General features: G+C 43.8%; 1 protein-coding gene across 1 annotated transcript in view; it reads left to right on the forward strand.

Moving 5' to 3' along the window:
* Positions 1-15,946, forward strand: part of daam2 (dishevelled associated activator of morphogenesis 2) — a 357,408-nt gene that overhangs the window by 223,245 nt on the left and 118,217 nt on the right. Inside the window, exons 7-12 of the mRNA XM_041187923.1 lie at positions 383-493; positions 3,051-3,154; positions 5,531-5,597; positions 9,486-9,603; positions 13,074-13,212; positions 14,623-14,681. Of these exons, the coding sequence (XP_041043857.1) occupies positions 383-493; positions 3,051-3,154; positions 5,531-5,597; positions 9,486-9,603; positions 13,074-13,212; positions 14,623-14,681 (598 nt within the window). The remainder of the gene's footprint in view (positions 1-382; positions 494-3,050; positions 3,155-5,530; positions 5,598-9,485; positions 9,604-13,073; positions 13,213-14,622; positions 14,682-15,946) is intronic.

The raw sequence follows: 15,946 nt of genomic DNA on the forward strand, positions 1-15,946 counted from the left end.
AATGTTTTCCTCAAGTCACTTTTATTCCTTTTGCCAATTATTTTGAATTTTTGCCCTCTAGTTCTTGATGCTCTCTTGAATGGGAACAGTTTCTCACTATTACCCTGTCCATACCCCTCAGGATCTTGAATCCTCTATCAAGTCTCCTCTTAGCCTTCTTTTCTCCAAGGAAAACTTCTTGTAATGTAGACACTGTTGTGATGTAGAAGATGAGGCAGCCAGTTTTGAACACAGCAAGGTTCCACAAACAGCAATGCGATAATCACCAGATAATACATGATGGGCGGAAGAGGAACCTCCCCAGATATGGAATATGGTTATGAAAGAAGCTTTGGATGATGCTGAAAGATGTGTAAATTCAATGGCTTTTTTTCTATTTCAGACATTACTTAATGAGCTGGACAGAAGTACTGGAAAGTACAGGGATGAGGTGCACCTCAAAACTGCAATAATGTCCTTCATCAATGCCGTGTTAAACGCTGGTGCTGGAGAGGTAAGTAGAAGGTAGTCTTGCAGGAAATGCTGCACTGTCTGCCACATTTTGGCTGACCAGCCATCAATGCTTCAAAGTTTAAGTGCCTGATGGTCCTAATGCAGCATACAACTTGTGAACAAACTTAAGCTCCACGAGTTGGGAAATGGGGGCACCAAGTACCAAGGGCAGAACTTTGATAATTAATTGGGATTCAATGCTTCATCACTGGGACTCTTTTTAACATGCGAAGTGTCCCTATTTTAAAATGATTATCAGGCGTAAAAGCAGATAATGCTAGTAACACTGAGCAGGTCTACCAGCATTTGTGGACAGAAAAACAGAGTTAATGTTTCAGGTCGATGACCTTCCACCAGAAATGTCATCAACCTGAGACGTTAACGCTGTTTTACTCCACAGATGCTGGTAGACCTACGGAGTATTTCCAGCATTTTCTGTTTTTATTTCGGAATACCAGCATTTGCAGTTTTTTGCTTTTGTCACCATCAACATCTTATACACAAAGTCTCAGCATCAACACTTCCTCAAGGCAGAGCCTCAGTAATACTACCCTTTTTAAAGGTGAAATCTTATCATCAGGATGCCCTTTAAAAAGGGTATCAGGTCCATTTGTAAAGGGGAGGCTCACCTTTTAAACTAATTTAAAGCACTCAATATAACCTACTCCAATTACTTCATATGGATTGGTAGTAGGGGCACATGACTGCAATGAAACTTACTAAAATAAATATAAGTACAGTCTGCTATGGAATCCACACCTGACTAAAAATAAGTGGAGAGACTTGCATTTATTTCGTGCCTTTCATGACCTCAAGACATCCCAAAGTGCTTTACAGTCAATGCAGCCAGTTGCACACAACACGGTCCCACAAATTGCAATATGATAATGACCAGATAATCTGTTGTAGTGATGATGGTGGAGAGGGCAGACGGGTCCTTTGGTGAACATCTTATCCAAAAATATTCTTTCAATACTGCACAGTGCTGCCAACCTAAATTTTGTGCTTAAGTCTCTGGTGGGACTTGAACCCATAGCCTTTTAACAGAACTGAGAGTGTGTTACCAACAAGCCAGCGCTGACACTCCCTCAGGTGGTATGGTGGTCTCCTGGTAATGCTAGCTGTATAGAGTCCACATTAAATATGCTTGGGATAGTCTTAATGCAGTTACGGATGACACAAAAATAGGTGGGAAGGCAAGTAGTGAGGATGACACAAGGAAGCTACAGTGGGATATAGACAGGTTAAATGAATTGGCACAAACTTGGCACATGGAATATAATGTGGGAAAATGTGAGGTTATGTACTTGGGCAGGAAGAATAGAGGAGCTGAATATTATTTAAATGGAGAAAGACTGCAGAAAGCTGTAGCCGAAGGGGATTTGGGAGTCCTTGTGTGTGAATCCCAAAAAGCTAACATACAAGTTCAACAGGTAATAAGGAAGGCAAATGGAAGGTTGGCCTTTATTTCAAAGGGAATGGATTATAAAAAATAGGGAAGTCATGTTAAAACAATGCAAGGCACTAGTTAGACCACACCTAGAATACTGTGAACAATTTTGGTCCCTATATCTAAGGAAAGATATACTGGCATTGGAGGCAGTCCAGAGAAGGTTCACTAGGTTGATCCTGGGTATGGAGTGATTTTCTTATGAGGACAGGTTGAGTAGGTTGGGACTGTACTCATTGGAGTTTAGAAGAATGAGAGGCGACCTTATTGAAACTTATACGATTCTCGGGGGCTTGACAGGGTAGATGCTGAGAGGTTGTTTCCCCTTGTGGGAGTTGCCAGAGGGCATCATCTCAGAGTAAGGGGTCACCCATTTAAAACAGAGATGAGGAGGAATTTCTTCTCTCAGAACAAATCTGTGGAATTCTTTACCACAGAGGGCTGTAGAAGCTGGGTCGTTAAGTCTATTCAAAGCTGAGATAGACAGATTTTTAATCAGTAAGGGAATCAAGGGTTTTGGGGAAAAGGCAGGAAAGTGGAGTTGAGGATTATCAGATCAGCCAGGATCTCATTGAATGGCGGAGCAGATGGGCTCCTACGTCTTATGGTCTTATGGTTATGCAGTTAGCTGTTCAAATTTCAGAACAAATTAGCAATCTCAAATGGCAATTTCATGCAGTGGTGCCTGTGTGGGGTTGGCATTGAGCTAAATGTGGAGGCAGAATAAATAGAGCCTGACTTAAAAGTCCTTGACACAATATTAGACACGTAACTAGCCATGGGCCAAAGCATAAATGTAACCCACAACTGAAAATCATGCTTTATAAACCTGGTCATTATAAACAAAGAATACAGCAAGGAAATTGTACGATAATTCTCTAAATCATGGGTTCAACCTTAGCAAGAGTATTGTATGCGATTCTGGGTCCCACACTAAAAAGTGGAAGTGCATTGACATCCCTCACCTTGAGGGGCACAAAACATTCACCAAAAGTTAGAAGGATGAAAAGTGCTATATTCTGGAGGAGGAAGGAATGCCGCTGTTTTGCAGTCTGTTTTGAGATACTGTGGTGTCCCAGGGTTTAATTATGTCTTCACTTCCTTACAGGACAATCTGGAATTCCGACTGCACCTCCGGTATGAGTTCCTCATGTTAGGAATTCAACCTGTGATCGATAAGTTACGAAGCCATGAGAACGCAACGTTAGACAGGTAACTGGTCATGTACAAAACCACAAACATAATCCACAGCTGGCAGCTAGGCTCGATAAAGCTGGGCATTGTAAAGATAGAATAGAGTATGCAGAGTATATAATGAGAACAAAGAGGACAACAGCAAGGAAATTATGTTGAGCCTCGATAAATCACTGTTTTTTCCCCCTCTTTATTGTTTCATGGGTTGTGGGTGTCGCTGGTAAGGTTAGCATTTGTTGCCCTTCCCTAACCGAGTGACCATTTCAGAGAGCAGTTCAGAGTCAGCCACATGTGGGTCTGGAATCACATGTAGGCCAGACTGTGTAAGGATGGCAGATTTCCTTCCCTAAAGGATATTAGTGAACCAGATGTTTTTGTTTACAATATATAGTCACTATTACTGATACTAACTTCTATTAATTGAACTTATATTCCAACAACTGCCATAGTGAGTTTCAAGCCCATGTCCCCAGGGCATGCACCTGGGCCTCTGGATTACTAGTTCAGTGACATTGCCACTACACCACCATCTAACCCATGAGATAATGGGTTAGACCCTAACCGGGAGTGTATTCCCAATTCTGGGCACATTTTAGGAAGGATGTCAAGGCCTTAGAGAGGGTGCAGAGGAGATTTATCAAAATGGTACAAGGGATAGACCATTTCAGCTACATAGGAAGCTTGGCGGAGTGAGCACTTTTCTGCTTAGACCAAGGGGAGATTTATTACAAGTGTTCAAAATCATCAGGAATTTTGATAGAGTAAATAATGAGAAATTGTTTTCATTGATGCTGGCCAGAGGGCACAGATTTAATTTCATTGGCTAAAGAACCAAAGGGGAGATGAGCAGTCATTATGGTCTGGGATATGCTGCCTGAAAGGGTGGTGGACACAGATTCAGTAATAACTTTTGAAGGCTAATTGGATAGTTACCTGCAAAGGAAACATTTGCAGGGTTATGGGGAAAGAGCAATGGTGTGGGACAAATTGGATAGTTCTTCCAAAATCTCAGTGCAGACACAACGGGCCAAGTGGCCTCCTTCTGTGCTGTAAGAATCTAGTGAACAAAATAACCCAGAACTGTAATTTTCTTTTTTTCCTAATATTCATGGGATTTGAGCGTGACTGGCAAGGCCATTGAAAAGATGGCAGTGGCCATCTTCTTGAAACTCTGTGGTACACCTGGTATAGGTACAACTGTTCCATTAGGAAGGGACCCTCCTATCCACCCCAACCCCCAAAGTGTGCAGGAAACTTAAGTATTTACTTCACACACACGCATTGCTTGCAGTGCATTTCTATCTGTCCTTCTAAAACACAGGAAAAAAGAAAGATATAAGAATACCTACATTTATAGATGGGAAAATATGTTCACTTTCTGCTCTGAATACGCTCAAAGGCAGTGTTGGTCACAGAAAGGACAACAACAGTGTAGCACTCAAACTTTGATTCATGCCCCTCGCACACATCGGGTGGAAGATAATGCCCTGCCCTGAAGTGAGTCTGGAGGCAGATGGGTGTTTAATCAGTCGGGAGGGTATCAGATGGGGAACCCACCACTGTCCCGCCTTTTCCTCAATTCAAAGTAGAACACAAAGGCTTATGGATGGCCTTCCTGCCATGAAAAAGGTCTCATCCAGCCGCTGCTGTTATTCAACCAGAGGCAGGCGGGGTCTCGCTGTGCTGTTGGGTTTGCTTGCGAGCTCCTGGGGTGGAAGGGTGTTCCTTGCTGTCAGAGGGAGGCAGCATTGGGAAAGGGGGCAGTGTTGCTGAGAGCCACACCCCACCCACCCCCATGCCGTTACTGCCAACCACTCCTCCCCTGTGACCCCCATCCCACTCTCACTCACTTGTGGCCTGGGTCCTTCACTGATCCTTGATCTCTGGTGGGTGCATTGCTGGCAGCAACCACTGCTCTCCCGGTGGCGCTGATGGCAATGAGAAGCTGCCAGCCTCTGATTGGCTGGTAGCTCTCGGGGGCAAGATTTTCGCCTTTGGGGTCCTCGATCCCAGGGAAGGCTCACCACTGTCCAATTAAGTGCCTGATTGGCACAAAATTGTGGAATTCCTCCTCAAAACCTTTAATATATTTATTGCCAAATATTAATGACTACTAAACAGCTCAATTGACTTAGTGGCCTTCTGGGGCGGTGTGTTCCACATTCCCACAACTCTGCATGAAGAAGAATTCCACCTTAGCTTGAATTCTAGGATGTGCATCTGTTCGTTTTGGAGAGCAGAGTCGTTGTCCATCTGCCTATCCTGTGAACGACCTCAGTCAGATCGCCCACAATTGACAAGCAGCAATGAGCTGAAAACTTTGGTTGAAGCGGGAAAGCTGGCCAGGATAGATTTGAGTACTGACAAGTTTATATTTTCTCTCTCTATGTTTAGGCACTTAGACTTCTTTGAGATGGTCAGAAATGAGGATGAGAATGAACTTGCAAAGCGGCTTGACATGGTGAGTGACAATCCTGCACCTGTAAGTCAAGGAGGAACTAACTGCAAATCAAACGCCACCTGTCGTCACAAGTTTTCATTATACAGAGTTTCATGGCATCAGGAGTTTTGTGATTATATCAACTGCCTATTTTTGACAGTTAATGATGAACACCTTTGGTGAAGTGGAGAAAGTAGCCAATTCAAAGGCAACAGACATCATGTATCAGCTTGAGATGGCTGGTTCTACAACGTGCCCTCAAAGTGGAATCACTGGTCAGCTTGAATACTGGGAAAGGAAAGTGCTAATTCTACTAACTAAACGGAAAACTTACAGGGACATAGGACCCCGGAGTAGGCGTTACAGTCCCTCGAGCTTACTGCACCATTCAGTTAGATCGTGGTTGTTCTGTATCACAACTCCCTTTACCCACCTTTACACTATCCTCCTTGATACCCAGCAAAGATCTATCTGCTTGCTTGCAGGCCTGTGAGGCCTGTCTTTCAGTTACGTCTCCACTGCTGCCTCTCCACAAGACTTTGAAGAAACAATGATCTCTGTAATGACAGGGAAATTCACCAGTTTGAGCCAAGACACACTTGGTTTGCTCTTTCAGGGTTCCTAGATTGCCTCGTTGACAAGCCCAGACAATCGATGCATCCTTGGTCCTTTCCAATTGGGGCAGTAGTCTGTGCCAGTTCTATGGTAATCTCTCAGATCACTGCATGTCACATAGTGCCTTCTCTGAATTCCAGTCTCAACTCAGCTTCTTAATAAATGACCGCTGCACTTTAACTAGTGCCATTCAGTGGTAAAATCACCAATACTGTGAGCTAATCACGCTGCTAGCTAAAAATGTATTTGAAAACAAAATCATTTTCAAGATGCGAACGTTTCTGGCAAGGCTGCCGTTTATTGCACAGCCCTAGTTGCTCTGAGTAAGTGGTGGTGAGTATTTTTTCCTGAACCACTGCAGTCCATGTGATATTCTTTGCAGCAGTTTGATGCAACTGTTATCATTTATCCAAAGTCAATAAACGTATCTACTTGTTCCAGTGTGACACCATCCACTTCAATCTTCACTCTAATTTCTTCTAACTTATTCCTTCTGACTACCACTGTTTTTGACTTTTTATACTCATAGACTCATAGACATCTACAGCACAGGAGGAGGCCATTCAGCCCATCGTGTCCGCCCCGGTCAACAAGGATCTGACTACACTAATCCCATTTTCCAGCGCTTGGCCCATAGCCCTGGAGGCTATGGCAACACAAGTTGCCATACTTAATTCATATTTTTACTTAATTCATAATTCTAGATTTTACTTGATTTGCGATATTTTGTAGGGCCTCTTCTGCTTCTGCAAGTCACACTGTGTCGTCGGTGTACTACAAGAAGATGGTAGAGGAGATGCCCAGGTCAGAAGAAGAACTGAAATAGCCAAAAGTAGTTTTGCGAAGTTGAAAATGGATTATCAACAAGAAAACCCAAGTTTGTAACAAGGGAAAAGCTCAAACATGCTACATTCTATCCGCTTTCCTGTATGCCTTAGAAACCTGGACAATAACTAGAGATCACTGGAAGAAAATAGAAGCCTTTGAAATGTGGAAGCAAAGATGTTTGCTTACAATTCCATATAGAGATCATAAGACAAAATGAATCACAGAAATGTTTCAGTGCAGAAGGAGGCTATTTGGCCCATCATGCCTGCACTGTCTCTCTGAATGAATGTTTCACTTAGTACCATTCTCCCACCTTCTCCCTGAAATCCTGCACATTCTTCCTTTTCAAATAACAGTCTAATCCCCTTTTGAATGCTTCGATTGAACCTGCCTCCAGCTTACTCTCAGCTTTCCAGGCTTAGCCACTCGCTGTGCGAAAATGTTTATTCTCAAACCGCTTTTGTTTCTTTTGCCAATTATTTTAAATCTGTGCCCTCTCATTCTTAATCCTTTCGCGAATGGGAACAAGTTCTTCCTCCACGAGTTTGGAAACCTCAGCCAAATCTCCTCTCGGCCTTCTTTTCTCCGAGGAAAAGTGTCCTAACTTCTCCAGCCTGTGAAGAGGTGCTTGAAATTGAAACAGCAAAAGGAACTCTAAAAAGTGATATCCAGTAAAGCAGATGATCCATTTGATCCGAGCTGAAAAACCACAGAGATCTCCCTAGAGGGAAATGTGAGGGGCAGCAGAAAACAGGACCGAGCTTGGCATAATTGGATGACGGGTGTCACAGAGTGGTTGCAGACGAGCTACCGTGGATGCGTGAGGATGGTGCAAGACAGATGAGCGTGACAAACTATGACAGCAGATCTCCTGGCAGGAGCAGCTACACGCAGGACAGGATACGATTGACTCGACGACTTGGTCACTTTCCAGGAGAGTTAACCATCAGCAAGGTTGGAGTAGGACTCGAGTCAAATATCGGTTCCCTTCCCTGAGGAGCGTTATAACTTCAATGCTTTTTAACCTAACTGTGTTGATCAGGGCAGCCACGTATTCTGCCCCATCTGTCGTGTGAAGTCATTCTCCAGACAACCCTGTGAGGAGGTGCAACACTTGGTCACTTCAGCTTTAGGAGTGAACGGAAACCAATTGCATTTGTTCAGAGTTGGTCTGGAAGACCTGTTACATATTTTTCTTCAAGTAGAGCATTCTGCATCAAAAATAAAAAATAGGGAGCTAGGTGGGACAGTTCACATCACTAAAACCAAACACTCTTTACAGTTACTAATGATCACCCGAACCCCTCAATTAATTTTCTTGAGTCCTCCCCTGAAGGCATTGTCTTATTGCTAAGGTAACGTTCTGTGGGTGCTATCATTGCCCATCCTTTGGCACCTCACACATGTGACAATTGTTCATGAATTTGAGGGTTGCCAGTGAGTCTCAGTTAGCAGACTAAAATAAAAGCAAGATACTGTGAATGCAGGAGATCTGAAATAAAAACAGAAAGTTTTGAAAAAACTCAAGCAGGTCTGGCAGTATCTGTGGAGAGAGAAACAGAGTTTTGAGCCCAATATAACTCTTCTTTGGAACTGAGTTGAGTTCTGAAGAGGCACATTGGACTCAAAACGTAACTCTATTTTTCTCTCTCCACAGATGTTGCCAGACCTGCTGAATTTTTCCTGCACTTAGTTTTTATTTCATTCAGCAGGCTGTTTGACTACTTGGGGCATTCCCATCATGTACACTTCTGGAAAATGTTACCGAATTACACCCATGAACGAGGATCCTGTTCAATTCTCCTGTCCCTGATTCCTGGCTGCAGATCCAATTGCAGCATCCTGACTGTGATTGGTAAGGTCAGCACAGACCTGGGATGGCACCTGGGTCATATCTTATCTGTGTGGCTATTACCAAATGGTGGGGGATGCAGTGTTCCTTTTTCTACGTTGGCTCCAGGTTCTGCAATGCCTCTATCTTAAAATTTTCAACCTTGTTTCCAGATCCCTCCTTGGCTTCATTCCACCCTACTCTATCTGTAATCTGCTCCAATCCCACAACCCTTTGGGATTTCTGCTGTCCTCCAATTCTGGCCTCTTGATCTACCTGTTTTAATCGCTCCACCATTGGTGATTGTGCCTTCAGCTACCTGGGCCCTAAGCTCTAGCATTCCTTCCCTAAGCTTCTCCATTCGCTACCTCTCTCTCCTCCTTTAAGATGAATCTCAAAACCTACCTCTTTGGCCAAACCCTTGGTTACCTGTCTAATATCTAATGTGACTCAGCATCAGATTTTGTTTGACAACATTCCTGTATAACACCTTGTTGGGACATCTTATGATGTTAAAGGCACTATGTAAATGCAAGTTAATGTTGTTAAGATGCTGGTTGTCGTCTTATAGCTGCTATGAGATGTGATGATAATCCATGTACACTGTAACGTGACTTAATCCCTCTACTTTCCAGGTGCATATTGACACCAGGAGCACAAGCCAGATGTTTGACTTGATTCGGAAGAAACTGAGTCACACAGAAGCCTACCCACATTTAGTGTCTGTCCTCCAGCACTGTCTCCAAATGCCCTGTGAGTAGATTTTTCATTCTTCCATTGTAATGACATGCGATGGGCTTGAATTGACTCAAACCAGGCCATGGTTCCTTAAGCATCAAGCAATCTCCAATTCCTCACCCCATTGCCCACTCTCCATGTCTGAACAGCAATTCAACTGGCTTTTCAGCTGCAGGACCAACATGGTTTGAATTTTATTTTTGTTTCCTTTATACTATTATGTGATGTGGGTCTCACTGGCAAAGCCAGCATTTGTTGCCCATCCATAATTACCCTTGAACTGAGTGGCTTGCTAGGCCATTTCAGAGGGCAGTCATGAGTCAACTACATTGCTGTTGGCCTGGAGTCACATGTAGGCAAGATAAGGATGGCAGATTTCCTTATGTAAAGGACACCAGTGAACCAGGTGGGTTTTTGCAACAATCGATTATAGTTATAGCATTATATTCCAGATATATTAATTTGAATTTAAATTCCACTAGCTGCCATGATGGGATTTGAACCCATGTCCTCAGAGCATTAGCATCTGGGTTACAAGTCCAGTGACATAACCACTACACCAACTTCCCCACTTATATAACGACCCCTTTATTGGAAAGAACTGTTCCAGTGCGCTTAACAAATAGACAGAAGAAATTCAGATGACAATTCAGGAAGGAAAGATGATTAGGGAGGATGGCCTGAGGGTGTTGAGAAGGTTTAAAGAGAGGTGTCGATATTCAGCTGAATATCTGAATATTAAGATGAATTCCATCAATGGAGAGGCCGCTGGGAGCTCCGTCACCAATGGAGGGGGGGTGGGGGGGGGGGTGATGAGCAGTTGGAAAGCTAAGGTCAGAGGCACAAAGCATTGAGGAGATGATATTGGAGGAGATTGCGGAGATTGGGTGGAGTAAAGCCAAGGAGGGATTTACAGACAGATGTTGAAGCACTTAATGCTAACTTGCATGATATTAATTAACTCAGGAAAGGAAAGAATTTGAATGTGGGACCTTGCTCGGTGATATGGTTCAGTTATTCATTGGACAAACTTCAGTAGGGGGACCACTTGGTAAAGTCCAAGTGGTTTCCATTGGTTCTTCTAAGCCATAGAATTAAGTAGTATTTACAGCACAGAAACAAACCATTCACCCATTTGGTCTATACCAGTATTTATGCTCCACATGTGTCTTCTTCTTCCACAATACCTCATCTAACCCTATCAACAGGTCCTTTCTCCCTCATGGAAAATGTAGTTAGCTGGCTTCCCTTTAAATGTGCCAATCTTATTTAGCACAATTGTTCATGGGGTACCATAGCAGAGAAGTCATGTTACTAGATTAGTAATTTGAGACCAGGGCTAATAATTTAGCGCCACAAGTTCAAATCCCACCACAGCAGCCGGGGAATTTAAATTCAATTAATTCATTACTAGTATTAGTAATGGAGAGCATGAAGCTGTCAGATTTGTTGTACCAGACCCATATTCTTCCCTAATGTCCTTCAAGGAAGAAAATCTGCTTTGCTTACTTGTTCTGCCCATATGACTTCAGACAATGTGGTTGACTCCTAACTGACCTCTGATTTAGCCTAGCAAGCCAGGTGGTTGTATTTGAGAAGGCAGTTCACCTACAACCTCCTGAGGGCAATTTGAGATGGGTAATAAATGCTGGCCTTATCAATAACATCCGTATCCTATGCCTGAATGAAAAGAAATGTGTTAGCAAGTTCCACATTTTAACCAACCTCTGGATAAAAAAGTTTCTCCTGAATTCCCTATTGGATTTATTAATGACCGTATTGTATTTATGGCTTCTAGCCTGGTCTCCCATAAGTGGAAACATCACTTAGACTGTGAAAAACTACCATATAAGTTGGGACAGATAGGCAAAGAAAGAGACACAGACAACCACAGCTACAAAGAGATGGAGAACAGAGGATCAGACAGAAGGAAAGGCAGACCGTCATGCTTAGTGCAGAAGTACGATAGCCACCTCTGCACCAGTGGACATCTGACGAGTGGTTTGTCAATCCAGCTTGCACCTCTCCACTCCTGGCCTCTTGCTAAATTTCAGTTACACAGATGCCAGGATCCCCTCCCACAGTGCCTCACACGAATCTTCACATGTAAACATGTAAACAAAAACAGGGTATGACAGCTGGCTGTTTGACCATGTCTGGCTATCTGACCTTGAACTATAGGCACAGCTGGAAAGTTCATCTCAGTGGATTTAACCCAAAGAATCAACAGGAAGATGCTTCCAAAGTGACTACACCAGGGTAATTATAAGAGGTGATTCTGTAAGCTCCACAACACCAACAGGGAGATGCTGAGGGGGTCAGTGGGGGACTTGGTGAAGAATCCAAGTTGCAGCCATATCGCTATTGCCAATATTCCGAGTTCAGGGGGAATAGGATGCAATAAAGAAGAATCATTTTAACTGTTACCATCAGGCCCTGAGGGACTTGATGTTAGAATGACCATGGGTTATTGACCCCTCACCTCTGCTGGTGTTCATTTAACATCCTCACACAGACCACATTCAGTAAGTCCTCCCAAGTTACCCGTCTCTATTTTCTGTGAAGTATTTTCAGGTTCCCATTTCTGTTAGATTGCTGAATGAATGATTGCACAGTGCTAGTCAAGTTCTGTTCGATGGAATTCCCTCGGGTGCACTTGCCAATTGCAATAAGCATAAAACGCATTCAACAGATGTATGTTTAGCAGAAATGTGCCCTCACCCTAAAGGCCAGCGCAGGCTTCACTTTCTCCATCCAAGGGTATCAAATGCCGCTGTGTTATCCTCAGGTTACGAATCTTTTGCCATCCCCCACCCTCTCCATTATTGCTTGCAGTCATGCCTGCCACTTTGCAGAACACGTAAAGCATGGGGGTGCTGGCTGGGGTCTGGACAGGGATCCACCGATTATGCACAGGATAGACTAAAGCATTATTGGTTTCTGAAGGCCAGAGAGCTGACAGGATGTTTCCATGGAACAGTGGAACAGAAATCAACTATTCAGCCATTGCAGCCTGTTTTGCCATTCATGCTGACCTTTATCTTATCTCCATTTACCTGCCTTGGTTTCGTATCCCCTAACACCCTTGCCTAACCAAATGCTTTCAATATCTGTTCTGAAATTTTTAAATGACTCCCCCTGCCACCACTTACCCCCACCACCACCCACCCCCTGCCAGCCCACCCTCAATAGCGTTTTGGGAGACTAATCCAGAATTCCACAATTCTTGGTGTGAGGAAATGCTCCCTAACATCCCCCCCAACCCCTCTCCGGAATGGCCCAGCTCTAATTCTAAGGTTACGCCCCCTCCTTCTGAACTCCCTCACCAGTGACTTACTTGGTAATACCAGCACTCAATGTGAAACTGAGTTCCTCAGCAAAGCATTTGTATTAACCCTTCCTTATGATGTTGCTGTGTCTTAGCGCTTGAAGAATATTCATCGGTAAACATTTCTAACCCTTCTTGATTCTGAAATGCCCTTCAGGGAAGAGGAACGGAACCAACAGCCAGCATTGGCAGCTCCTCGACAGGATACTACAGCAAATAGTGCTGCAGGACGAGAAGGGGGAAGATCCCGACGTCGCACCATTGGAGAACTTCAACGTGAAGAACATCATTCGGATGTGAGCATTGCATGAGACTCATTCACACTGAGGAGCGGGTGTGTAGCTGTTGTTGCATGAGACCTCCTATATGTACGTGGTACCAATTAAAAAGACAACATTACCTATGGCGAGCAAACCAGGAATATCCCAGGACCCCTGTGCTCGCTGACATACAGTGGCTTCTGGTTCCAAAAATGTCTTAAATTCAAAAGTCTCATCCTTGTGTTCAATTCCCACCATGACCTCACCCTTCCCAATCTCTGTCACCTCTCCTGGAATTCCATGACTCCTCCGTGAACTCAGTGTTCCTTCAATTCTGCCCTCCTGCACATCCACAACTTCCATCTCTCCACCACTTTCAGTCATTCCTTCAGCTGCCTAGGCCCGAAACCCTGGAATCCCCTTCCTAAACCTCTTTGCCCCTTCAGCATCTTTCTCCTCCTTGAGGGCACTCTTTAAAACGTAATCCTTCAACAATGCCTTTGGTCACCTCTCCCACCCGCCCCCCTGGTACCTCCCTTGTGGCTTGGTGTCAAAGTTTACGGAAATGGTTTCATCTTGATCCATGCCCACAACTCCCTCTAGGTGGATCGGGGGAGAACAAGGTGGAGCTTGTCAGTGATGGCCTCCATGGCTAATAAAGCTGCTAACATGGCACAGCCTAGGTTGGCAGCTGGCATGGCCTCATATGCCTGGCCCGCTCCTCCTCTCGCTCCCCCTCCTCCTCCCCCTCCTCCTTCCCCTCTAATTGGCCCAAGCCTATGGTGCCATAGTCAGCAAGAGCCAGCGCCTTAAGGAGAGAAGGCAGAAAGATCAAGGGAAAGAATGCAAAGTGGCAGTTTCACCAGCTGGAAAATCCGCTAACTTCCAAAAAAAAATCCTCTTAGCCTTCTCCCCTTTCAGGGCTATACAGACAAGGAATGTATTCTCCCCATATTGAGTGCCATTCAAGTGGGAGTGTTGAAGATTTGACAATACATAGACTCCATTCTAAGTGAGGTTGAACACTTCATCCACAACTTGGCATTATAGTCCTGATAGCTAGTTGGTGGACGAAGGAAAGAGAGCCAGCCCTGGAATAGATTCATTCACAGAGTGAAACATTACAGGTTTTTACCTCCTCACACAACCCCCACACCCTGCACCCGTAAGTGTCTCTTTATATGTGCTCAACTGCATGTAATCAATGCCCTTCACCTGAATATACTTAAGCTCAATTGATACAATTAATACTTGGCGCAGATGGAACTTGCCCATCCAAACTGATGTTCAGCCAACTTACTTTCATTCCCCTCTCCTTAGTCTCTTCCTTCTTGCTAACCAAACAGTTTGGTTATGTGCGGTTTTTTTTTACTATAGTGGATGATAGCACTCTTGAGTGATGTACTAAATAACCCAATGAATGTGAAAATCTTTTAATGTATTCAGGCTGGTGAATGAGAACGAAGTGAAACAGTGGAAGGATCAAGCAGAAAAGTTCAGGAAAGGTATGTTTGTAACAGAGACAGAAACTGCATACAGGTATTGTTGACAATGTTGTTCCATGTCACAGCCCTGAAGGCCCCAGGATGATCATGCTGTGATGATTCGAGTTAGGTTATCTCAGCCAGGGCCTGTTCAAGAGCTTCTTCCTGATTGTTTCCTACTCACCTTGCATGCTGGTCTCCTTAATGGATAGAGTGGTGCCAGTTGAATAAGCAGCAGGCAGCATAGCCACATTCCTAACTTGGTTATGGTTGGTTCAATTCCTGCTACCCTGATTTTAAGGTCTTTAAATTCTGGCTTCCTCAAACTGCTTCTAAGACTCTCTGGGCTGAGCTAAGTGAGCAGTGGCCTTGCACAGATGAGGCCTATGCTCTATGTTCACTGGCTTCATCTGGTGTTAATGGGACAGTAACAGCCTCAAAGTGGGCTGGTACCCTTGCTGTCCTATTTAACACTTTGGATGTGGTCTACCTCTATTTTGTAAGGGGCCTACCTTCGGGTGACCACACTCCACTTTTGAAGCGCCTTGAGATGGTGTACTACATTAAAGGTACTATTCAACAACTAGGTAAATATCCCAAAGCATTTAAAAGAGCATAAGCAGACAAAATTGATAAGATTGATATGATTTGTTGTTGTGAAAGGGATAACATTCACGATAATGAATATCACATCATTTTGGTGAACCGTAATAGTTCTGCAAAATACGACAAGGCCCTGGTTCACAATCATGTATGTCTGGAGAGTATTGCTTTTGTGCAGACAGCAGTGGAAAGCTGGATGAAGTTGGCAGGGAAGATGGCTACATGTAAAATTTTTCCTTAGTTCTGTTGAAGAGTCATACAGACTCGAAACGTTAACTGTGTTCCTTTCCGCAGATGCTGAGTTTTTCCAGGTATTTTTATTTTTGTTTTTGTTGTGGCTATATGTGCTGTACAATGTGGGACCACTCAAAAGAAACAGCTAGATCTCTAGAATGATACAACACAGGAGGAGGCCATTCGGCCTAACATGCCTGTGTCAGCTCTTTAAAAGAGTGAGTCATTTAGTCCCACTCCTTTTACCATAGTCCTGCAATTTTTTTTTTCCTTTGCAGGTATTTATCAAATTCAGTTATTATTGAATTTGCTTCACCTCCCTTTCAGACAGTGCATTCCAGATCACAACAACTCACTGAAAAAATCTTCCCCTCAACACTCCTCTGGCTCCTTTGTTAATCAACTTAAACCCGCATCCTCTAGTCACTGATGCTCTTATCAGTGGACAC

The sequence above is a fragment of the Carcharodon carcharias genome, chromosome 5, assembly GCF_017639515.1.
Source record: "Carcharodon carcharias isolate sCarCar2 chromosome 5, sCarCar2.pri, whole genome shotgun sequence".
Classification (NCBI taxonomy): Eukaryota; Metazoa; Chordata; class Chondrichthyes; order Lamniformes; family Lamnidae; genus Carcharodon; species Carcharodon carcharias.